Source organism: Hyalella azteca, unplaced genomic scaffold, assembly GCF_000764305.2.
Source record: "Hyalella azteca isolate HAZT.00-mixed unplaced genomic scaffold, Hazt_2.0.2 contig12079, whole genome shotgun sequence".
NCBI classification, from domain to species: domain Eukaryota; kingdom Metazoa; phylum Arthropoda; class Malacostraca; order Amphipoda; family Hyalellidae; genus Hyalella; species Hyalella azteca.
This window is the reverse complement of record NW_025942047.1, coordinates 5,649-31,086: the sequence shown is the minus strand read 5'-3', so window position 1 is coordinate 31,086 and position 25,438 is coordinate 5,649. Positions and strand designations below refer to the sequence as shown.

General features: G+C 37.8%; 2 protein-coding genes across 2 annotated transcripts; one reads left to right on the top strand and one right to left on the bottom strand.

Moving 5' to 3' along the window:
* Window positions 1-141: 141 nt before the first annotated feature.
* On the bottom strand, window positions 142-11,242 carry LOC108664369 (histone PARylation factor 1). The gene is made up of 10 exons (XM_018150949.2): window positions 10,946-11,242; window positions 10,694-10,781; window positions 7,207-7,401; window positions 6,266-6,396; window positions 3,863-4,008; window positions 3,021-3,137; window positions 2,502-2,623; window positions 1,775-1,900; window positions 1,212-1,339; window positions 142-302 (listed from the first exon to the last, which is right to left on the bottom strand). The coding sequence occupies exons 1-10, from the start codon at window positions 11,138-11,140 to the stop codon at window positions 252-254; spliced, it is 1,299 nt and encodes a 432-aa protein (XP_018006438.1). The 5' UTR covers window positions 11,141-11,242; the 3' UTR covers window positions 142-251.
* Window positions 2,178-18,440, top strand: LOC108664370 (fructose-1,6-bisphosphatase 1). The gene is made up of 10 exons (XM_047883135.1): window positions 2,178-2,182; window positions 7,743-7,747; window positions 11,858-12,077; window positions 13,442-13,586; window positions 14,730-14,836; window positions 15,966-16,110; window positions 16,755-16,883; window positions 17,299-17,412; window positions 18,119-18,308; window positions 18,343-18,440. The coding sequence occupies exons 3-9, from the start codon at window positions 11,902-11,904 to the stop codon at window positions 18,305-18,307; spliced, it is 1,005 nt and encodes a 334-aa protein (XP_047739091.1). The 5' UTR covers window positions 2,178-2,182; window positions 7,743-7,747; window positions 11,858-11,901; the 3' UTR covers window position 18,308; window positions 18,343-18,440.
* Window positions 18,441-25,438: the final 6,998 nt, after the last annotated feature.

The following is a 25,438-nucleotide window of genomic DNA, read 5'->3' as shown; positions in this document are numbered from 1 at the left end:
AAGGCAGTGCGATTTAAATAATCGGGTGTTTTTCACTTTGAACTTTATATATGCAACGAAAGTAAATCACTAATTTACGATGCAACATCTCAATTCCAATTAAATAAGGCCTATATAAACTCAAATGATGGAATAAAATACAATTAATTAATTCTCTATTTGTATATTTAATATTACATCGATTCTAATAATGTTTTTATCATCATTTTCAGGAAACTGGTCCAATGAGAGGACAAAATGTAACAGAGAGCTTAGTTAAAAGCGCTTAAATTTTGTCCTTTGCGTCTGTTCTTCAGGTGAGCCTGGAACAAGAAGATAAGCGTGATTAAACAAAAACATAAAGATGTTTCGGCTGTAGTAATAACAGCAATGGATTACAAACAACCCTATTGAAAATTCATTCAAGAGGATAATTTTCATTAGTGCACCCGACAAAATAATTAAACTCTCGATTTATGGCTAAATTCAAACCGCCTTTACAAAGTTATTTACCAAAGGATACTTGTATCGTGTCGATTCGTTCAGACCGAAACTTTCTATTAGAACAAGTAATCGGTTTAAAGGAGAGTCATGCAGTGTCAGCTTTGAATTAGTGTGCGGAGCTTTGACCGGACGAGCTTCACTTGTACACGCCACAACGAAGAAGCCAGCGCGACGTTTCTGGGTGAAACTAGATCGCGTGAACGGGAGTCATACTATGACTCCCGTTCCCGAATATACATTTTCCCTTAGAAAATTATTTCGTGGAAAATTACTCAAAGAATGTCATTTGAAACAAAGGCGATTTGTTATGAAAATATCAGAATATTTGGATGCACGGCAAATTCGGCAATGGCTGTCAACGTGACAGCGCCTAAGAAGCGCAGTGTTTTATGTGAGCGTTAATGTTCCTAATACAAGGCAAACGCAAACCGATTCAAGCTTGATAGCGAAACTCGCTTTGTGGAGTCTAATTAAAGTTGAGTTATTCTGAGTTGATCTGAGTTTGACTCGACTTGACCAGAAGGAGACTAGATTCATTCAGAGTGAAATAGAACTACTGGAGCTAACCGTGACGGCGGGTATAGTAGAGTTACCTCGAGTTAAGTAGGGTTTGATTCGCCTAGGCCCTAGACCATGAGAATGCTAGATTATCTAAATAGTTAATTAGATGTAGGGCTCTCTTTGATGGCGGGAATATAAGAGTTAATTCAATTAGAGATATGGCTCACCTTCAGGATGGTAGAGAACTCTTGTCGACCCAGGAGGTCGTATGCGACGGTCATGAGATGCTTAGCAGAGCTATGCAGGTGCGGACACCCGAACAGGAAGAGGTCCATTCCGAGCTCGAGCCCCATGCCTGTAGCAACCAACGCATAGTGTTATCAAGACGAGACTTTGAGCATAATCAACACAAAAACAATGCATTGGAAAACATGTCTAAGACGCCTGCATCAACTTGTAACTTTGTTTTTCAGCTTGCAAAAACTTAGCAAATCACAAAACGATGCTATTCACGAGTTATAATAGTTGAAACATAATTGCTATGAAGCTTGTTCTCTTGAGTGCAATTATGATTTACTGGCAAAAAAAATGTACATAAAGTCATAGTTTTGAATTAGGTTCATTGATTCATGAACTCCAAATCAGCGCAAGAACACATGCTTCTACTAGAGCGAGTTTCGTCATAAGCAAACTGAAGCGTAAAGCTTTGTATTCATAGAAATGAATCATAAATAAGAGTATTATACAAATAGAAATAAGAAAGTAATTTGGCATTCCTTTCCGGCAGTACCGAAGTCTCCTTCATCAGTCGCCCACTGAGAGTTGGTGATCACTTCTTGCACGGTTGCAAAAGCTGCACTGCGAGCTGCTGGGTTTTTGGCATCGCTCACTCTCTGGAGCATCTTGCGTAAGTTTGCTGCAATTATCAAATTACTAAATAACTTATTTGGATCAATTAAATATTTTAATTGTCTACAACTGATCATAACTGCAACTAATGGGATATGTTATCCAGCATCAAATCAACTGGTTCCAATTGGCGAAGTGAATTGTAAGTAGAAGAATATCAAAAGCTCAGAAAATATATCTGGGCTTTTTCTCTGCTTTCAAAAAACTAAAAAAGCAGCTTTGTTAGCTCTGCTGGAGTTACGAGTTTCAGTGGCTCTGGATTGGCTGTTCATCCAATATTTACCAAGTTGTTTTTCTGCAGCAAATGAAGAAATACAGGTTTGATCGTATTTGGTAGTAAACATTGCCCTCGTTCGAGACATAATTTTTTGGTTGGTACTCTAATTAAATCTTATTGCATGTAATATTTCGATCACAATTTTCCCAATATTTTTTGCTTCTTGCACCTAATTATTTCAGCAACTTTCATCTTTTTCCATTTAGAGCTTGGTTTTTAAACTGATTTTTTCCAGCAGCTAATCTTCCATAACCGAGACTGCTATTTTATGGCACAGGGTAAGTCAATAAATACAAGCGATGCGTTAGCACCAAACATCATGGAACCTCACCATCAGTTTCGGGTATCTCCCGGTAGCCAACATCAGTTTCCTTATCATAAGGCACGACGATACCAGCGCCATGGAAGCTCCGACACACAACTTTCTTCTTCCGCTGTCTCACTGCATCTGTTCTGTTAATTGGGATATAGGTTATTAATGTGTACGGACCAATTCAGATCATTCCTGAAACATAAAAAGACCAGCATGACTAATTACTGATGTTCCTCGATTAGTTATTCAATAGAAATTAAGGCGATTGTTCAACAGACTTTTAGAGGGTAGTAAAGAGTAAGCTCATTTTTCAGTAGACAGTTTTGAGCCATTAGAGCAATGATATTAATTACACTCCAATACTTTCGTTTCCAAGTCACAATAAATAATAGACTGACTAAACTACAAATGTTACAAACTGACTACAAATGGTATGAGGGTAAAACCCTCATGCAAGTACAAAATTAATTTCAATAAATGTTTGCAGCTGCAATTCAAAATTGAAGCTTACGAAATAAACCCATTCATTGCACTTACTTGCTGTCCAGCTTGAAGCCATGGGTCTTGGCGGCGTCTTCCAGCTGAGATATGAGCTTCGAGAACGCCGGCTTCTTGAATGTGTCCACTTTCTTCTCTGCTTCCTTGCAGTAAACTCTGAAAACATCCTGGTATTACAGAAAAAATAAAATTGTTTCCTTTACAGCATCTCATTACATGTACCTACTGCGAAAAATAGGCATAGTCTAAAAATGCAAAGATTATAATCCGAATTATTTCGATATGTGCCTCAAAATTATTTGCCAATGATTTCGAAGTATAGAAAAATCCCATAAAATGTAGAAAAAATATTTAGGCACGAAATTTCATATTAAGAAGTAGGTGGATTTTTTTAGCCATCATGAAACTAACTAAATTTGCAGATATAAATGGGACGAAAGACGGATGCATTGAGTATTATTTATTGTTGTAGCGAAACAAAAACTGTGCAGGACAAAATCCTAACGGAAGCAAACATACGAATTTAGCCTTATAAAAATAGCTGTCATATGATTCTTAGGGATAAGAAAGAACAGAATAAGCATACACAAGGCAGGTACTTCCAGACAATCAAGATGTATTGCAGGTTATATGACATACTCTAACAAAATTTAGAGTCGCCCCAGCTTCTGGTAATCCAAATCAGAAGCTGACGCGCCTGTAAAGTTTCACTGGGATATATTGCAATCCTTAACAAAATTTAGAGTCGCCCCAGCTTCTGGTAATCCAAATCAGAAGCTGACGCGTCTGTAAATTTTCACTGGGTAACAAAATTTAGAGTCGCTCCAGCTTCTGGTAATCCAAATCGGAAGCGGACATGTCCGTAAATTTTCACTGGGTACCTGAGAGCATCGAAGACGTTGTCACCGAGAGGGGAGACGAGACCAGGCTTGACGTCGCTCATACTCGCCACAAACACCGGTGCTTCTGACGGACAGTCTCGGAAATACCCGATGTGGTAGCCATCATTACCGCACGTAAGGATTGTCTGGTAATAAAAGAAATGTTTGTTACTTTGCAGTTTATTTTCGGCAAACTTATATCAACCTGCACAATATTCAAGATTTTGTGTTAGTGTTTTAAGCTGTTACTTATTCATAGGCACATCAATTCGTCAAGGTACCTATTGTAATTAAAATAGATATTTCATAAATGTGACAATTATGAAACATTAATTAACTGCAACAATATTTAGGGGCTTAGCGATGGAACTAGCCAGCAATGGTGAGGAAAAATGGTTGGAATGCGAATCGAGATATGTTTCTGCAACCACAGGTTTCATGCTGTATGGGACTGAAATGCTTTATACAGGGTGACGCGCGGTAATTTGCTGATTTGGGAATGAAATAAAAAAATTATGATCACTAGAAAAATTTATTTGATATTGAATTATACTGAACGATAATGGAATTTATAAATTACATGGTTTTAAATAGTGTATCTGACAAAAGTCGACATTCGCATTCGCCACACTCTGCTGCATACGTTTTCTGAAGTTTTCATGAACTCTAACAAGCATGCCCACTGGTATTCAGCCAATTTCAGCTTCAATATTGTTCCTTATGTCTTACAAGGTGTTGGGGTAGTTGATATACACCTTAGACTTCAGGTAACCCCAAAGAAAAAAATCGCATGGGGCTAAATCTGGTGAGCGTGCTGGCCAGGTCACATCACCTCTCAAAGAGATAAGCCGTCCTGGAAACATTTGCCTCAAACAATTCATGGTAACCCTCGCTGTGGCCTGTGTGTGAGGTGGCACCATCCTGTTGGAACCATGTTTCCTCTAATTCCATTGCCTCATGAGCTGGCTGAAAATAGTCCTGCTTCATAGACAAATAGACAAATGCCAAGAGCAAATGATTGCTTCCAAGCAGAGCGTTTCGGAGATTGCAGTACTGCTGCTCTAACTCTCTCGATGCTTCGTGGTATTGTAATCCTTCTCTCAGGTCCCCTTCGTAGACATGACACATTCCCTGCTGTTCTGAATTCATTCACCCAATTTACAATTGATTGCCGTCCAGGAACACGTCCGCGTGAAGGAACAGCGAATCGTGAACGAAAAGCACGCTGCACTGCAATGATCAAGTGGGCATTTGAAAAATACGCTTCTACACAAAATGACCTCTTCTAACGTGTCCACTGCATGATGGCAACTGAGAGCCAGATGAATACAAATTTCTCGCCATCCACTGTAAGCCACGTCCTCTCTCCTCTGTCTTCGACCGTCAGTGCCGCCACAGCATGCAGTGCAAATAAGCAAATTACCGCGCTCCACCCTGTACCTTCTAAGGATATATTCAGCAAAAACACAACAGCATCAACACCGAATTTTAGCTATATCTCTGCAAAATGAAATTTTCACCAACCAGTACTCTTTTACAGATAACTCACTTCGAGTTCATCTTTGCATTTTAGTCAGTATACTTTGAAGTAACTTACAATACTCCATTTCATCAAAAGCACAATCGCGAACTCAACTGATGTACTTGCAAGATTCTTAGCATTTCTAATACCGCGATCATTTCATTGAAAGTGGAACAATCAAAATGAATACCGCGCTATTCTGCGTAATGCCTTGCATGTGATCAGGTTAGAACCGTCCACTTTTCATGGGCGGTTGGTCAGTCAAGAACGAATCCAGGAAGCAATTTATGTCACATTGAATCACAAGTCAACGTTTATCTGAGTCAAGTTGTTATAAAGTTTTCAGAGGCATAAAGTTGTACTATGGTTGCCCTGAACGTGTAAAAGTACAAAATTCACTTCAATAAATGTTTTCAGCTTTTTGTGGAGCTTTTCCTCGAGCCATCGGGGTAACCGCTTTTTTTCAATGAATAAAAAAAATACCGTAGTTGCAATTCACAAAACCAAATGCCCATACAAAACGATTTATCTTGACTGTAATGGTCGCTCCTCCCCCAGGTGAAAAAGCAGTTAATAGTTATGAGGTATCTTTTAGGTGCAAGTATCTTCAGCTGTTTGTACCGAGACTATTTATTTTAATTTTACCTAAAATATAATTAATTTTTTATACTTTTTAATCCAGTTAAAGATAACAATGTGATTGATGGTAAGGCAGTTGACAGAAAGATATTTTTACAATAATTTATCGAATAAAAATAATATACAATAGTCAATTGAAACTTGATAGCTCTGAGACATGTACAGACCAGCAAGCTATAAAATGGGACACATCACATAAATCCTTGCAATAAGTGTGATACGTAGATTTGATAGGCAGGTACCTGCATTTCAGGAGGGTCATGGTAGAACCTCCAGTGACAGAGATACCGGGAGAGACAACGAGGCTTCAAGTCTTTACCAGCAACCACATCATATGCCCCAACCAGCCGAATGCCACACGACAGCAGAGCATCTGCAACAATAGCCAATATAAAGGTGCACTGTCTTTCAGCAACAAATATTCAGCCTTATAAAAAGTAGTTATCTCATAGAAAATGTTGCTTAAAGAAAATTTATCACTTAGACATAACAAACTCAAGGATTATTCATGATGGAAATAACTTATAAGTGACTTCATTTTTGAAAATGTTTGTCTGTTTGAAGTCGGGTAAAGAGTTGTTATTTGCTTACAGAGCAACAATACCTATTTTGCAGGGATATTTACTGGATTTGAAATCAGATTTTAGATGTGGGATCCTAAGGCATGGCAAATAATTGTTGGATTTAAAAATGAACATTTTTATTCATATTTTAAACAGAATTAAAGATGTTTGAACTAGTCGACTTCGATTACAATAATAAATAAATACGAGAATCCTTATACATGATATAACACAAAATTTAATAAAAGAATTCTCAAAGGATGATTGAGAACCAGCAACACTGACTTCAACTGCTGGCATCTTCATAAAATATTAAAGGAATACCAATGCTAAGACACAGCTAACATTCAACCAAGAAATAAATAAAGGTTCATTCACTTTCCTCAAAAGAAAAAATTATTCCTGCATGTTGAAAGATGCTAAACTAAATATTTAAGTATGAAAACTATTGAGAATAATTATTATATTTAAATTAATAACAAAGCATCTATTTTTATACTTAAAATAATTACCGTAAGCTATCCACTTTGTAGTGGCAACAAGATTTACTACTGATGAGAAATCCGTAATAAGTCCCTTTTATTCAGCTAAATTGGAATGCTATAATTATAAACACACACTTGAAGGATTTTCCTTATTTAGCTCTTCACAGAAGTCCCAGAATTTGAAGAAATCTTCAGGCATCTCCACAAGAAACTTTTGCTTGATATTTTCTTGCAGATCAGAAGGGCTGGCTGGTAACTCCTGTTCATCTTCATCAGTGAAAGTGCAGTTCTCAGCTGCTATTGAGGAGTCTGCAGCCAGTGATGAGGTCTCTGAAAATTAATAAATTTATTGGATTAAGAATCTGGTAACTTACAGCATCAGATATAGAAAAGAGAGCAATTTTAAGATCCCAAATAATTATTTCTCAAGTTGTACCATCAACCGGGGCTACTCAGGACAGGCGGGGTAACTCGGGACAGTCCTCCGACACATCATAAAACTGTTTTAGACTTTTAGTAGCAAAACTAATTGGAATATTGCAAAACTAAATATAGTGGCGTAAACGTCAACATTTTCCTATCTATGTAGTATAAAGGAAGTTCAAAAATACTACATATACTAGCTTTGAAAAATTCCTGAAAAAAATGGTGAAAAACAATATTTTGAAAAGTTACTTATGCAAGGACTACTAGTAGTAGTCCTTGTACTTATGCTAAAGTCTGTAGTAAAAAAAATAGTTGCTGTATTAAAAAATTTTGCTTAGAAAAAAGTGGCAGACAAGTGTCAGCATGAAAACTTTATTTGCGGAATTTACATACCTCAGTCCCAAAAAAAAAAAATGGCGGCCATTTCCGCATGGCGGGGCTACTCGGGACACCCCCCTGGGGCTATTCAGGACACCCCCAAAAATGCATTTACAGTAGAACCTCAGTTAGCAAAGGCTCCAGTTAAGAAAAAAATTGATTAAAAACAAAGAATATTGATTACATTTACCTCGCTCAGCAAAAAATTTCACTTATAGAAAAATTAGTGCATCATCGGTCATCACAAAATTGTGCATAGAATGTCATATATAGAATTGTGCACCAGGCATCATAGAATGAAAAGTAATTGACCTAAACTATGATTTATTTCACCAAAACATATGATAGTTGTCAATAAAACATTCCTTTCTGTTTCAGGTATGTTTTTCACGATCTTTTTTATAGTAAATTCACTTAACCCAATTAAAATGGTGTGAAATTACAAGCCGTCCTGTAAGCTTACAGATACAAAAAAAATGTAACCGTGACAGAGAGCACATTTTCTTGTCAAGGAAAACTTGAGGTCACAGACAGACGGATGGACAGACAGACAGACGGACGGACGGACAGACATGGCAAGCACAATAGTGCATTTTTCCCATAAATGAGAAAATGTGCTAAAAATGCTATAAGGCTGCTGATATGAAGCTTGCAGTGGACAAGGTAGTTGAAATGCTCAATGGGGCCTGTTCATGGATACGGTAATACCACATCAATAATATGGTAATTAATGTATATGGTAATATCATATCAATAAAGGAAAAACAAGTAAAGATCACAGAAAATGTCATTTATTCCACCTCTACATCATCTACAATGAATGAGGAGGACTTCAGAGTACTGTTAGTAGGTAATGGATGAGGACACTCTGCATACTTTAAATGTTTTAAAATTAAGTTTTATTCCAAGTGTCCCGAGTAGCCTCGTTTGACGGGGCTACTCGGGACACTCGTTTTAGCGCATTTTCTCATTTATGGAAAAAATGCACTATTGTGCTCGCCATGTCCGTCTGTCTGTCTGTCTGTCCGTGACCTCAAGTTTTTGTCAACGAGAAAATGCGCTCTCTGTCACTCACTGCTGTGAGTACTGAAGTATACTTTTTTTTTGGTTCTGGCACCTTACGAGGTAACATATGGAAGTTTTATGGAGAAGCCATGTGATAGCCCTTGCAAAGAGCTCTGAAATGAGCCTAAACTTGTTTATGAAATGTTTCATGGTAAGAAGTTATGAATGAAAAATGTTCGAAATTGTCCTGAGTAGCCCCGGTTGACGGTATGTTGTAAGTAAAACTATGAGTAAAATCTTTCATGGCAAGCATGAAAATATGCAGAAATTTTAATTTCTGGAACAACTATAAGAAAGTAGTTGTTTCAACATAAATATGTTTATTGATAAGTATTTTTTGAAATTTTCACATTTAGGAAGTAATTTGAGGTTGGATAATTTATTAAATAATTTAAATACAATCATTACTTTGAAAAAATTGAATATTATTCAAATATAAACATTTAAATGTAAAGAATAGCTATTTAACATCAAATTAATTAAAATTTAACAGTTAAGGTTCAAGGTTGCAGCTAATGCTACTTCTGTCTTTTTAAAAAGTATAAAAAGAGCAACAATTCCATTGTGCAAGTTAAAACAAAAATTTCTCATTTAAATGCTCACAGTTTAATTTTTGGGCCCACTTGACTAGGGCCTAGGGGGTCCCAGCATGATGCTATGTATGGAACATTGGTCATATATATAATTAGCAATTGGCTGAGCTGAGGTATGATAACCAATAATGTCATGGTTGTTGTCTCCAACAAAAACTGAGGCTGTGTTGAAGCTTTTGGGGAGATTCAATCTCTTTTTTGTTTTAATCTACTTACTTACTAGCTAAAGGGTTAAGCAAATTGTACTGAAAGTCTGAAGCCTCAGCCCTCATGTGTGCAACCCTAATAGGTACATGAGAAAATTTTTCATATTTAAACAGTAAATGCCAGGCTCCTAATAATTTCAATGAATGAAATGTAATTAATTTGCTAAAGAAGTATTTTTTATTTATCCATTGCTTCCAATTTTATGGTATTAGCTAGTTCATTAATACTTGTTAACTTTTAGCATTAGCAGCAGACACACGAGCATTTAGTAGCAGCAGCCTAGCACTAGCAGGTGTGGCTGAGCCTCCACTCAGTCCACTGAGGTGCCTGCCAGCCTGCCAGGCACTCAGAAATGTCAGCATTCAGCAAGGTAGATGAGCTGACACTTGCACTCCCTCTCAGTCTCAGGCCTCTGTGAACCCCTCGATACCTCATCAACAAGCACAAGACATTGACACAAGATTGCTGCTAGAAGCAAGATAAATTACCTTGTATGACGACGTATCTATCTAATTTTTGACAGAAGATTAGAAGAACATGACCAGACTACAAGCCTTACAAGGTTCCACTCATCCAAGGCACCCTAAATCAATTGGTCAATTTTCATTTTTCAGTTTATGATTTTCTAAAAATTTTAATAAAAACAAGTTTTTTCCTGATATTATAGTCAGGATTCAAAAAGAAAATTGCTACCAAAACCTAAACAACAAAACAAATAATTTTTTTACTTCAATTTCAATTGTATCAATATTTTAATTGTGTGAACTGCGGAGAGTCCAACAGCAAAGGCCAAAGCCATGACATGACCACATCATCACATGAACATCCACAGGCAAAAGGAAAAGGGTAGGTAGGCCTACCAGCCTACCAGGTTACCTATACACCTACATTTAAATGATGACAATATGACATTGACAGTTGACACCAAATTTCCAAATGGGGTCATACCCAACCTTCAAGTTTTGCTTGTTTTAGGGGAGGTGAAGAAGTATCAGCCGGCAGAGATGAACTTGCATGTGCATCCACAGATGGAAGTGAATCCTGCAAAGTGCAAAGTAATAAAGAAATTAAACATGAGTTTAAAACCATTCAGAACTTTTTTCATAGTAGCTAGTTCTGAATTTTCATGGATCAATTTAGGTAACAAATTACTTCAACACATTAGCTTAATTAAAATAAAATGCGCAATAAAATTATCATTTTACCTCATCGGCTGAAAAAGCTTCACAAGCATTTCGTTTTCGTACATCTTTTTCAGATTGAAAATTTTTTTTAGGGTGGTGGTACTTTTGTAGGTGATTAGGATTTTTCTGATAACATTTCTCTCCATACCTACAAAGAGGCTTCATATCTGCTTTCTGTTTAGTAAATTTCAGAGTAGTTTGCTTTGTCGCAGCCATTCAAAAAAAGCAAGTTAAGCATTAGTTTGGGTGATTTAAATAATCGATAACTTTACTTTTCTTCGCGCCACATCATAACCGGAATGATGATTGTGATCCTTAGAATTTTCAGTATTGCGGATTTATAATTACTTACATCTGAAGCTAATTATAATTTGTAGGAAAAAACACATTTAAATGTTTGCAGCAGCAAAAATGGACTGAAAGAAATCATCAATTTGAAAAATGGACTAAAAGAGGTCATCGAGCTTAAGTTATGGCTTATCAAACATTCCTAGAGCGAGCTGAACAGATTAATTTAATTATTCATGCAATTGCGTATTTAATGTATAACGTGAGTGTAAAATCCTAGTGACAACGATATCATATAGGTTATAATGATTAATAATGTTGAGATAAACTTGTAGTATTTTTTATTTGACCTTGACAGTACTGTTGTTCGTTTGTCCTATGACGAACCCCATCACACACTCGTCCGTGCTGGCTTCACATCGGCAGTCAGCACTTGAGAAGCCAGTGCCTGCCGAGCAGCCGAATTGATCGTGCATTTTAATTTTTGTTCATTTTAACATTTTCAGTTAAACACATTCCTAAGTAATACTATGCACTGTTGCTTTATTTCTTTTCTTCGTACTTAGGCTAGCTTGTCTTCTGATAATTATTGCACTCATAAATGCGACATATTTTGTACATCACATAGTGTTCATGTATATATCAGGTTTTCAGATTTCATACAGGTTGTGAGGAATTTATCCCTAACCATGTCGGGCTCAAACCAAAGCATAGACACAAACTGCATGAGCCTTACTAGATGGGTTTTGGCAGAACAACGAAAATACCCGTCCGCTAGTGGAGATTTAACTCAGCTGTTAGTTAGCATTCAAACTGCTGTGAAAGCAATTTCTTCTGCCGTGAGAAAAGCTGGCATTGCTCATCTGTAAGTATTAAAAAATGGTAGTAGATTTAATGATAAAAGGATTAAGAGCTTATTTTTTTTCAGAGTAATAAGTGCCATATTAAGTTATTGATGCCAAGTTATTGATGACATTCACGTAATTTATATTTGGTGTAATTAGGTATTTATTTCGATTGTAGGTAACTTATGCACAACACAGAGAAATTACAATTAAATGAAGTAAATATTATCATTAGAATTCTCTGTGACAATCAGACAATGTATATTCAAAATTAATGCTTATAATGCGGAGTGTGTCTCCTGAGATTCTCGATTTTATGTATGATTGTAGTATGGTTGTGTATGTAGGTAGTAGTTCTTAGCATTAATTCAACCATGGTTCTTAGTATGGTTGTATTACGCAGCACAGACCTGGCGTGATGAGCAAAAATGCATGATATTTTAATTTATGCAAATTAATAATATAATATTTATTGGAAGGTTGTCTAAATTACCTTATTTCTGAATGTGCACGGAGGCTGTCTTGCTACACGTGTAAATTTTGTACGGGGAAAAACTGCCCAGTAGCAGTGTGCCGCACCCCCCGGTTTGACCAATCAGTGACCTTGGGTTCCGTTGCTGACTCCCAACTCAGCCAATCCGCATGGAAGCCTGAGCTTACGTGCCAAGTTTACGTGATAGTGTGCCAAATCCGTTACTCTTGATGTTATTCTGTTGAACACGTACATGACATTCAGAGCACGGATCATGTGGCATTGAGTACCAGATATTAGTAAGAATATGTTCGAACTTGAGGCAATAAAATAGTATGGTGCACCCTTGCAGCGCCTGAAGGCCTTTTGCTTCTGTATACAAACACGTTTTAAAACGGTATTAGCAAAATTTAACGTTTAGCTAGACCATTGATTAAACAACGCTGGCTTTGATGATACAGGCTTTGAACGACTCTTATGTTTTTAATTTGCATCGGAGAATGTAGCAAGTCCCTATAGAAATCTGTGAAATTATTTACTTTTTAAAACAATTTTTTTATTTAAACAGATTCAAATTTGCGTAATGACGTAAAAAAGTAAACGTAGCGGCGTAGAAGCGTAAGCATAACGCAACAACGGAGTAAAGAAAATCGTTACAGATTTTGAGAACCAGCGAAAAGACTATGAACGGCCAAGTGAAGTTACAGTACCATAAATACTTGATACGCGAAGGCAATGACGTCCGTTGTTTCAGGAACGGCATGGCGGGGGACGTGAACGTAACGGCTTTTTAAAGTAAGGGCCATTACGCCCGTTGTTGCATTCCATTACGCCCGTTGTGTACGTGAACGTAACGGGTGATGTGAACGTAACGGCTTTCTAGAGTAAAGGCCATTACGCCCGTTGTTGCAGGTACGGCATGGCGGGGGACGTGAACGTGCAGGGCGAAGAGGTGAAGAAGCTTGACGTGCTAGCTAACGACCTCTTCATCAACATGCTGAAGGCTTCCTTTTCTACGTGCCTACTCGTGTCTGAGGAGAACGAGACTGTCATCGAGGTAATATCGTTCATACTCGTACATCACTAACACCCATGAGTGTAAGTTTTCGTTACACATCACTACTGAGTTACACATTACTATTATTTCGTTACACATTACACATTTCGTTACACATGAGTGTAAGTTTTCGTTACAGATTACTATTACTATATGCGTTGCACATTGCTATTGATTATTTATTGACATAGACTATTATAGACTCTGCACGACATTAATGGCATTGAATTACGTTTTGATGCTGATTCAAAGTAAATGCAATCAAATGACAAGGTGATGCATACACATTCCAGAATAAATTTACACTTAATTCATGCACTTTAAATGCACTCAACCTCTCTTTTTTTTGTTGAGCCCACCTCCTAAGGCTCTTTGTGTACCAACCCACACTCTAGAGTTGTCTTGCCAATGGAGCCAGAAAAAAATCTAATTTAGTTTCTGCCGATGCCTCAATTCATTTCCTAATAGTATTTAGCAACATGCTTGAGGATTTTGTTTTTCAATCGAATAAAGTTTAAGTGTCGCTCAATGCTCATAGTCTGCAAGTTATCCTGGATTTCGGGTCCGTTATCATCGCGCCTGTCTTCGTACTGTCATGATTCACGCACGTAGCTTTGCTGTTTCTCCGACTCGAATATGGCGATGCAAGAAAAACTCGAAACTAGATGTCATGAAGGCAATTGCTCAAACGGATCGCGCTTTTTGTCATCATGTAGAAACTACGATCTAGAAACGCCATCGGGGCATATGGTACTTCTTTACCCATTCCATTTGGAACGATTAGCAATTTTTACGAAAAATAAAAGCGGACATCAGCCGACTCGATTAAATTCCTAATATATTCCGATTTGATGAGAAAATACTGAATAAAGGCTCTGATCAAATATCCACTCGTATACTGATTCACCGGCCATTCTGAAAATTTTCTCTTCAAACCTCATCCCAAACCCATACACTTCTCATTACACACTCATTCTCCCATTCCATTCGTTCATAAATAAGGACGAATGAGCACCAAACTACTTCTTCCGTTTTAAATTAACACGATCAATAATCAATGCCGATAAATACTACGTATCGAATAAAGAATAATCACTCCTTAGTATTAGGCACTAATTAAGTAATCATGCATTATGTGTGAAGGTCGAGGTGGAGCGCCAGGGCAAGTACGTGGTGTGCTTCGACCCTCTGGACGGCTCCTCTAACATCGACTGTCTCGTGTCCATCGGCTCCATCTTCGGTATCTACAGGTGAGGCGAAATCACGCATGGTTAAACTAGTATAAGGTTGACCCATCAGAAGCCCATTTTTGCGGATGTAGTTTGTTGCTCGCCTGTGACGTCACTGATCTCAGTGACGTCACGGGCATTAACCAATCACGGAAATACGATCAAACCAGTCAACCAATCCGTCATGGGAAGGACGGGATTGTTTACGTTTCTCGATCTCAGCGACGCAACAAGAAAGCTGAACTGAAAGACGGAACTTCTCGTGGGTCAACCTTATATAGTTCAACCATGAAGTGACGTATCTCAGTTGATTTTTAACGGAATTGATAATATTATGCACGGTATTCGTTTATGAACAAAGCATATCAATAAAGAAACGACTCACTTTATTTTTTGGACCATATATGTGAATAAATTACTGTTGTTATAATTTAATTGTTGTTAGTATTGTTATATTGTTGTTATAATTGTTATAAAATTAAGAATTTGCTACGCTCGATATGGTTCTAAGAGCGAAGCATACATGAAAATAAAGGAACGACTCATTTGCATATGATTTCTTGGACTAAATGAATAAATTATTATGTTTGATAGTATCTCAGAACGAAATAATTAAACGAATAGATGTCAATTTGATTGTTGTGACGAAATGATTAATAACCGTGTTCTGTTGAATTGTTTCAAAGAATTTCTCACCGCAAAACTGCTGTGTTGTGATGAAATGATTAATAACTGAGTTCTGTTGGATTGTTTCAAAGAATTTCTCATCGCAAAACTATTGTGTTGTAACGAAATGTTTAATAACCGATCGAGTTCTATTATATTGTTTCAAAGAATTTCTCAACGTAAAATTGCTATGTTGTGACGAAGTGATTAATAATCGAGATCTATTGGATTGTTTCAAAAAAATTTCTCACCCGGAAAATTGCTGTGTTGCGACGAAATGATTAATAACCGAGTTCTAAGGGATTGTTTCAAAGAATTTCTCACCGCAAAACTGCTGTGTTGTGATGAAATGATTAATAACTGAGTTCTGTTGGATTATTTCTAAGAATTTCGCACCGCAAAACTGCTGTGTTGTGACGAAGTGATTAATAACCGAGTTATCTTGGATTGTTTCAAAGAATTTCTCACCGCAAAACTGCTGCAGACGCTCCAGCGAAGGCACTCCGTCGGTGAGCGACGCGCTGCAGCCCGGCCGTAATCTGGTGGCCGCTGGCTACGCCCTCTACGGCTCCGCTACGATGATGGTTATATCCATCGGCAACGGCGTCAACGGCTTTATTATATTCACCGCCGTAGGCTTGTCGCCGATTCTTAACATCGCAGAACATTCACAGATTGTTGCGGGCTTGAACTCGCAACTCACTGCTACAATTCTGCTGTGCTTAACCGCTCGGCCTCCTCTTGAACTCCCAACTAACTGCTTCAAATTTTATTTGCTTAACCGCTCGGCCTCCTTGCCGATTCTGACCAGTAACTGGCGCACAGAGCTGGGATCGAACCCGCGCCTCTCTAGTGCGTCAATCTTGGTGCTCTGAACTTTAACCACTGGGCCACCCTGCCAAACATTTTAACGGGCCACCAAAGTTGACACCTATGTATATCCAGAAAATCCATATGACGTGTTATTAAAGTTGCCTGCTGAACTCGGTAGGATCCTTCTAACTGGTCTGAAAAGCTAAATTTTTGGCAGAAACGAAAAGCCAATCTTTCTTGGCTGAAGCATAACAAAAACTAAATACTAATCCTTCTTTAAAAAACGTGGCAAAACTAAAGTTACATACCTAATGCAACATAAACAAAAAAAAAAAAACACAGTTTTCTTGACAAAAGCATAACAAAAACGAAATAATAAACCTTCTTTAAAAAATTTGGCGATACTATAGTTACATTCCTGATATTACTATCGTAAAGCAGCACACTATTATTTTCCTAGAGCATCGGGGAGTTCGTACTGACTGATCCTAACATGAAGATCAAGGAGAAGGGCAAGATTTACAGCCTCAACGAGGGATATGCGAACCTCTGGGATGCTGCCGTCTCCGAGTACGTCTTGGAGCAGAAGGTAAACTGGCTTGGTGTGGTAAACTGGCTTGGTTGGTAAACTGGCTTGTTGTGGTAAACTGGCTTGTTGTGGTAAACTGGCTTGGAGTGGTAAACTGGCTTGTTGTGGTGAACTGGCTTGGTGTGGTAAACTGGCTTGTTGTGGTGAACTGGCTTGGTGTGTTAAACTGGCTGGACGTCATTATGAATAATATAGTATCAGAAAATGCAGGTTTACCTTGTGATGAATCATTATGGCGCCAATCATCGTAACAACAATCAATTATTCACAGCGCAATCTTTATTCTTGAACAGACAAATAATTAAAGGTAAGGCTGCCAATACTGGACTTTAAAATAAATGATTGTTGAGTGACAGAATGCCACTAAGGGCCGCTATATCAATAGAAATATAAGTAACAGTAAAGTTTATTGCAGAAAAAGAAGGCTGGTGGCCGCTACATTGGTTCTATGGTAGCAGACGTTCACCGCACCATCAAGTACGGTGGTATCTTCATGTACCCTGCCACGGCTGACGCGCCTAAGGGCAAGGTAACCTTACCTTACCTCCTTACTTAGTAACCTTACTTCGAAAAATTGAAAAAAATACTATTGTTCTCTTGCAATTTCAATTTTAATAATCGCAATCTTATTTGAGAAACAAAAAAACAATGTTATGATTTTTTTATAACTCCAAATTTAGTATTAATCCACCTTTTTAGGAACTTCGAAAGAATACTATGATTCTCTGACAATTTTAATTTTGATGCCAATATTATTTCAAAACATGATAACAATATCATGATTCTCTTTAAATTTTAATTTACTTCTATAAACCTAATTTCATAATATCGAATCCATATTGTGATTCTCTGAGAATTAAATAGTGAATTTACTTAAAAAACCGTATTTTCCAAGCTATTATTCCCATGGCCAAAGGTTAGCCATTTTGTACCCTGTTAGTTGGAGCAAATAATCCTGGTCTATCAAAGTTGGTCGTGTCATGTAGGTCGTGTCACCAACTCCAATAGGTAACGCATAAAAAATATTTTATTCTCGATTTAACATAGAACATAGATTTTCATTTCGATTCTTCCTCCCATAAGAACACCGGATTGCTGCATTTATTATCTCCTATCTTAATTCAAAGAGCCTTACGTCAATATTTCTCTTTAATTAAACCGCCTGCTTGAACATTGCGTTAATTTATAATCTTGAATATTCACATTCACAAAACAACCGCCGCTCGCTCCAACAGTTGAGGCTGCTGTATGAATGCAACCCCATGGCCTACATCGTTGAGAAGGCGGGTGGGGTTGCCACCACGGGGAAGACCCCAGTGCTGGATGTGGTCCCCACCGCCATCCACCAGCGCATCCCCATATTCCTGGGGTCCAAGCTGGACGTCCAGCAGATCATCGACCTTTATAAGAAACACGGTATCTAGGAACACGATGTCGTTAATGAGAAACACGGCATCTAATACGACTCTGTGGCATCGTTAATAAGAAACACGGCATCTAGAATACGACATTGTTGATAAGAAATACGGCATCTAGGATACGACATCGTTGATAAGAAATACGGCATATAGGATACGACATCATTGATAAAAAACACGGCATCTAGAATACGACATAGTTGATAAGAAACACAGCCTCTAGAATACGACATCGTTGATAAGAAACACGGCATCTAAGATACTGTTCTGAGGCATCGTCAATAAGAAACACGACATCTAGAATACGACTATGTGGCACCGTTAATTAGAAACACGGCATCTAGAATACGACTCTGTGGCATCGTTAATAAGAAACACGGCATCTGGGATACGACTTTGCGGCATCGTTAATAAGAAACACGGCATCTAGAAACACGTTAATAAGAAACACGGCTCTGTGGCATCGTTAATAAGAAACACGGCATCTAGGATACGACATAGTTGATAAGAAACACGGCATCTAGGATACGACATAGTTGATAAGAAACACGGGATCTAGAATACGTCTGACTCTGTGGCATCATGTGAACACTCGGCTAAATATGAAGAAAATATTATGAAGGGAATAAAAATAAAATTGTCTAGCAATCGACGTTACTTGTGTTCTTGTTTAATAGTTAAGCTGTTCGGTCCAGGTATTGCGATTATGTCATAAGATTGCTGGTCATGCCAACCTGTAATAGTTATACGTCTTTCTATATACATTCCCATTTGCAGCCTTGAATACCCTTTGTAGAAGTTTATTAGTAAAAAATATTCCTACAATATAACTCATGAAATGTGAACACAGTGCGATCGTGTTAATTTCGATCAAATGTGAATAGATGAATGCGTTGTTGATTTCACTGTTGTATCACGGATGAGATGTGGAATTAAAATATTGGTTTGGAGTTTTTTGATTAATTTTAGTGTCCTCACTGGAGTTATTGATTAATTTCATTGCCCTCACTGGAGTTATTGGTTAATTTTGCCCTCACTGGAGTTATTGGTTAATTTCATTGCTCTCACTGGAGTTATTGATTAATTTCATTGCTCTCACTGGAGTTATTGGTTAATTTCATTGCTCGCACTTGAGTTATTGGTTAATTTCATTGCTCTCACTTGAGTTATTGGTTAATTTCATTGCTCTCATTGCATGGAGTTACTGATTAAGAGGAGGTCTACCCTCAAAATCATCTCCTAAACTATATGACCTATCGTTCTGAAGCTTCGTATACTTATGTAAATCGACTAAATAAAAACATTTAAATGTTTTGCCCTTGTGAGTTTAAAAAATGAAAGAAAAATGTGAAATGCATAGAAAACGGAATGAAGGGGGGTCCTTTATAAATATGTCTCCTTCCATTTACGTGCTACAACATCGAGAGACATACCATTACTTTCGTAAAGAGAATATCTATCGACTCTGGATGCCCTTTTGTCGATACTTTTCTTAAATGTTTTATTCGACTTTTAATTAGCCATTGCCCCCCTCCCCCAAGTTTTTCCAATATATAATCCAAATCCTCTACAAATTGGAAAAAATGGGATTCTAGAGTCGTTATAAATTGTCTTAACGAATCGAATGGTATGTATGTATATATGTGTGTCCCTGCGAAATGAGATGAAAAACACACAACGTAATTTCTTCGATTTTGAGGGTGGACCCCTTAGTTAACTTTAGTTATTGTTCTAGAGTTTTTGATTAATTTTACTGCATTAATGGGTGTTATTTGGTAAATTTCAGCCTTGCGATTAGAGTTATTAGATTAATTTTAGTGCGTAGTGAAGGTTATTTGCACAATTTGCACAGTTGACTAATTTTGGCAATGCAACGAAAGTTATTCTGTACTTATTCAATAGGTAAAGTTACACGGAAACTTATTCTGTTCTGCCGTAATGGCAGTTAATCGGCTTATTTTAGTGTTGTAATGGGAGTTACAAGTGTAAATTTAGTGCCTTAAGGAGAGTTAATTATAGAATTTTATGGCCGTAACGGGAGTAAACGTATTAATTTTAATACAAATATAGCTTACTGCTTACTAAGCAAGACTGCAAGTTATTCATGCGCCTTAATGAGAGGTGCCATGAGAAATCTGTAAGAATTTTTACTTAACCCACGCTTTCGAATCACAGCAATTAAACTGAATTTGCATATAACCTTTTTGAAAACCACCTTGTCACCAACATTCTTTAAATCGAACATCTTAGATAATAGCCAGCCAAGTCACAGGGAGATTACAGATTTTCACAGAAGATAGATGAATATATAATAAGAGCAATTGTATAATAAATGTTCGTTATAAAATACACATTTTTAAAATGAACGCGCGGTTGCTATGTGGAGAGGACACGTGAAGTTCCGCCTATGATACTAGAACTATTGATACAGAAATTTGACGGAATCATTGATACAGATATAAGATAGAATCATTGATAAAGATATTATTGTATCTGATACAGATATTTGGTTGAATAATGCATTCCAATTTCAAGTAAAATTTGTCAAGATCTGTTCGCATAATTTGATTAGCAGAAAGATTGGAAGCTTTCTATTAATGGGAGCTAAATTCAGAACAATTTTCAGAATGGTTGAAGGTTTTTGTTATGTCCTACTTCTTTATAACCGCTTTCAAAATCTATGGTACAACTCTGAAGCTAAAGTTCATATGCGCGTCTGAAAAAGTTTACAAGAAGTCGATTCTATTAATGTCGTACGAATAACATTTTTCCATAAAATATCGAGGAAGCTTAGATTACTTAATTTCATGAAAATAGTATTTTAATAAACGTTATTCAGTCTCAAATTTTTTAATTAAATTCGCATTTCGTATGAATGTAGAGAGTGCAGCGTATATTTGCTGAACAAACATGGAGGATAACAAAGTGGATTGTAACGAGCGATTGATTTGTGGAGGGAAAGCCACCGTGGCATTCCAGCAGCCACACGCTGGAAAGGAACGCCACCGTGGCATTCCAGCAGCCACGCGCTGGAAAGTAACGCCACCGTGGCATTCCAGCAGCCACGCGCTGGAAAGTAACGCCACCGTGGCATTCCAGCAGCCACGCGCTGGAAAAGAACGCCACCGTGGCATTTCAGCAGCCACGCGCTGGAAAAGAACGCCACCGTGGCATTCCAGCAGCCACACGCTGGAAAAGAACGCCACCGTGGCATTCCAGCAGCCACGCGCTGGAAAGTAACGCCACCGTGGCATTCTGGCAGCCACATGCTGGAAAGGAACGCCACTGTGGCATTCCAGCAGCCACGCGCTGGAAAAGAACGCCACCGTGGCATTCCAGCAGCTACACGCTGGAAAGGAACGCCTGAACGCCACTGTGGCATTCCAGCAGCCACGCGCTGGAAAGGAACGCCACTGTGGCATTCCAGCAGCCACACGCTGGAAAGGAACGCCACTGTGGCATTCCAGCAGCCACGCGCTGGAAAGGAACGCCAATGTGGCATTCCAGCAGCACCGCGCTGGAAAAGAACGCCACCGTGGCATTCCAGCAGCCACGCGCTGGAAAGTAGCGCCACCGTGGCATTCTAGCAGCCACATGCTGGAAAGGAACGCCACCGTGGCATTCCAGCAGCCACATGCTGGAAAGTAAGGCCATCGTGGCATTCCAGCAGCCACATGCTTGAAAGGAACGCCACCGTGGCATTCTAGCAGCCACACACTGGAAGTGAACGCCACCGTGGCATTCCAGCAGCCACACACGCTGGAAAAGAACGTCACCGTGGCATTCCAGCAGCCACGCGCGGGCATTCAAAGAAATTAAAAACGTTCCAAACGGGAATTTTCGCTTGGAATCTGGAGCGCTGTGCCCTCAGATGGGAATTCGGCTGATCCCAATTGCCCCGAGCTTCTGGAACTGCAGTGAAAGGTCATCTGGATAATGAAACTGGAATCTGGAACGAAATAGGAATTAGGAATGAAACTGGAATCAGGAATGAAACTCGAATCAGGAATGAAACTGGAATCAGGAATGAAACTGGAATCAGGAATGAAACTGGAATCAGGAATTAAACTGGAATCAGGAATGAATCTGGCATCAGGAATGAACCTGGAACTATTAATTAAACTGGAATCAGGCATGAAACTGGAATCAGGCATGAAACTGGAATCAGGGGTGTCATGGAAAGTCGACATGTAACAGGAGTTCATTAATAAACTTGATTAAAATTCAATAGATTGAGAGAGCGTGATTTGATTAAAATGTTGCAAATGTAAAGTTAATTTTTCAAATAAAAGTATAAGGTAAAACTACTATTGACTTCTAAAACTACTGTTGACGAGCATAAATTCCAAACGATTTGACCGCCATAAACCAATTAGCAGGACAGGAAAATTGATCATGGGCACATTTTCACATTATAAAGCAAGGCAAGGCTTTTCAGTTTAAACACTTTTCCATACCTTAGCAAAATTTCAGATAAATAACGAAAATTTCCATGAATAAGGACCTGGTAATTTTTTAAAATTATCTTTCACAAAAAAAAAAAAAAACAATACAGATCTCAGGAATATGCTACATTTACAAAACAATTTATAATGTCAAAGTACAATGCATAGAAGCGGAATTACACTTAGATGAGTGAAAGTGGATCGATTTTCAGCACTTCGATATTAAAATAAGTATAATTATCTCCAGTAAAGTTATTTTCATTACCCTTTGGAATTAAAGTAAAGTAATTTACATTGATAAAGTAAATTAATAAATTTTAACTGTATTATAATTTGAATAGAAAGATGCATGAATACTAAAGACATCGCACCGGTCAGATTTACGTGGACAAAAACCGGTAATTAAATTACATGGCTGCTGTTTTATTCCCCGACTATATAGTGACGAATGTATTATGATATTTTAAAAAAGATTTCCTCTAACGATTTCAAGCCTGATTTTTTAGGCAATTCTTGCGCAATGGAGCTGAAAGAAACGCGATCTCGTCAGTTCAATTTCGTTGAACGAACGCGTTTTTATCAAAAAATTTTTTTATCAAAACATGTGAAAATTTTCAACACCAAACAAATTAAACTTAAATTTATTTGTACAATATGATCTTTAATTTTAATGAAAAATAAAGGAAATTTTACCTGATAAGTGCTATGGATAGAATGAATGAAATGTGCAATGCAAGTGAATGAATAAAAATTACAAGTGTTTTTTTTAATTCAGAACCAAGAAGAGTGTCCAGTTAACCGTACGAATATTTGATGTCATGACAAGCAACAGCTGTACCTTCCAGCAGCTCTATAACAACTGCCATAGCACCAGTAACTGCAATCAGCACCAGTAACTGCTAGTATGATAACAAATGTCAGCATTTCCAACAACGGTCAGTAAGCACCATAATAACTGTATTCACTACAGTAACTGTATTAGTGTAGTCACTACAGTAACTGTAGTCACTACAATAACTGTGGTCACTATACAGTAACTCTAGTCGCTACAGTAACTGTAGTCACTACAGTAACTGTAGTCACTACAGTAACTGTAGTCACTACAGTAACTGTAGTCACTACAGTAACTGTAGTCGCTACAGTAACTGTAGTCACTACAGTAACTGTAGTCACTACAGTAACTGTAGTCACTACAGTAACTGTAGTCACTACAGTAACTGTAGTCGCTACAGTAACTGTAGTCACTACAGTAACTGTAGTCACTACAGTAACTGTAGTCACTGCAGTTACAGGTGGTCGGGAAATACAGCACTTGCTATTTAATGCAATAACCGGTTTTGTAACCTGAAGTCCGACCGCTGCGATGTCTTTCCTAACCACGCTTTTCTCAGCCGTTGTGCAGCTATAACTTTACTGGACTTCCTAACGGTTATGGAATTTACTATATTTAAATGTATGAAGGCAATGCATCTAATTTTATAGAAATTTCTAAGGATTATATGGCTCACTATACTGGACTTTGTGAGAACTATATAGCTTATTTTACCTAATTTTACTTGATTGAATCATAGAGCACTGATAATATACCTTCATTCGATCAATTCATGTATAATTCAAGTTCTATACATTTTATTTACTCATTGTCAATTGTTCTGCCTGATGAAAACTGTGGCACATTCTCGAAACCTTGACCTATTTTACTTGAACCTCATTACGCAGATAACCATTTCTTTCTTCTTGAAAATTATTGTTATTTATTTACGATTGCGCAAATGTATTAAAAGTAATTGAAAAATTGAAAATGCATGCCAAATGTCAGAAAAATAAACGCATTATTGGAGAATTTTCCTGGCCTCAGAGAAGGTTTATGGCTGAAAAATCATTTGGAATTTATGCTCGTCTCAAAGTTTTCCATCCAAATTAATATATAACGAAGGCTACAAATTCACGAAAAATATTATTCATGCCTAGTAGTAAGTTTTAGAAGTCAACGGTGCTTTTTCGTTATATTTTTACGAGAGAAATTAAATTCATATTTGCTACATTTTAATGTAAACACGACGTTGTCATATAGACGTGTTGTAAGAACGGCACTAAAGACATTTCGAAAGACGTCTCTAAAGACGTGTCGTAAGAATGTCACTAAAGACGTGTCGTAAAAATGTCACTAAAGACGTGTCGTAAGAACGTCGCTAAAGACGAGTCGTAAGAAAGTCACTAAAGACGTTTCGTAAGAATGTCACTAAAGACATGTCGTAAGAATGTCACTAAAGACGTGTCGTAAGAATGTCACTAAAGACGTGTCGTAAAAACGTCACTAAAGACGTGACGTAAGAACGTCACTAAAGACGTGTCGTAAGAACGTCAATAAAGACGTGACGTAAGAACGTCACTAAAGACGCGTCGTAGGAACGTCGCTAAAGACGTGTCGTAAGAATGTCACTAAAGTCGTGTCGTAAGAATGTCACTAAAGACGTGTCGTAAGAACGTCAATAAAGACGCGTCGTAAGAACGTCACTGAAGACTTGTCGTTAGAATGTCGCTAAAGACGTGTCGTAAGAATGTTACTAAAGACGTGTCGTAAGAATGTCACTAAAGACGTGTCGTAAGAATGTCACTAAAGACGTGTCGTAAGAACGTCACTAAAGACGTTCACTAAAGACGTGTCGTAAGAACGTCACTAAAGGCGTGT

What these genes read in the sequence shown, in the direction of transcription:
- LOC108664369 (XM_018150949.2), bottom strand. Translation starts at nt 11,140, where the DNA reads ATGGCTGCGACAAAGCAAACTACTCTGAAATTTACTAAACAGAAAGCA. An exon ending in AAAACAAGCAAAACTTGAAG is followed by an intron (nt 7,402 to 10,693) that starts GTTGGGTATGAC and finishes ATTAATTTTCAG; the next exon opens with AGACCTCATCACTGGCTGCA. An exon ending in GGAGATACCCGAAACTGATG is followed by an intron (nt 1,901 to 2,501) that starts GTGAGGTTCCAT and finishes TGATAATTGCAG; the next exon opens with CAAACTTACGCAAGATGCTC.
- LOC108664370 (XM_047883135.1), top strand. Translation starts at nt 11,902, where the DNA reads ATGTCGGGCTCAAACCAAAGCATAGACACAAACTGCATGAGCCTTACT. An exon ending in AAAGCTGGCATTGCTCATCT is followed by an intron (nt 12,078 to 13,441) that starts GTAAGTATTAAA and finishes CCGTTGTTGCAG; the next exon opens with GTACGGCATGGCGGGGGACG. An exon ending in ACGGCTTTATTATATTCACC is followed by an intron (nt 16,111 to 16,754) that starts GCCGTAGGCTTG and finishes TTATTTTCCTAG; the next exon opens with AGCATCGGGGAGTTCGTACT.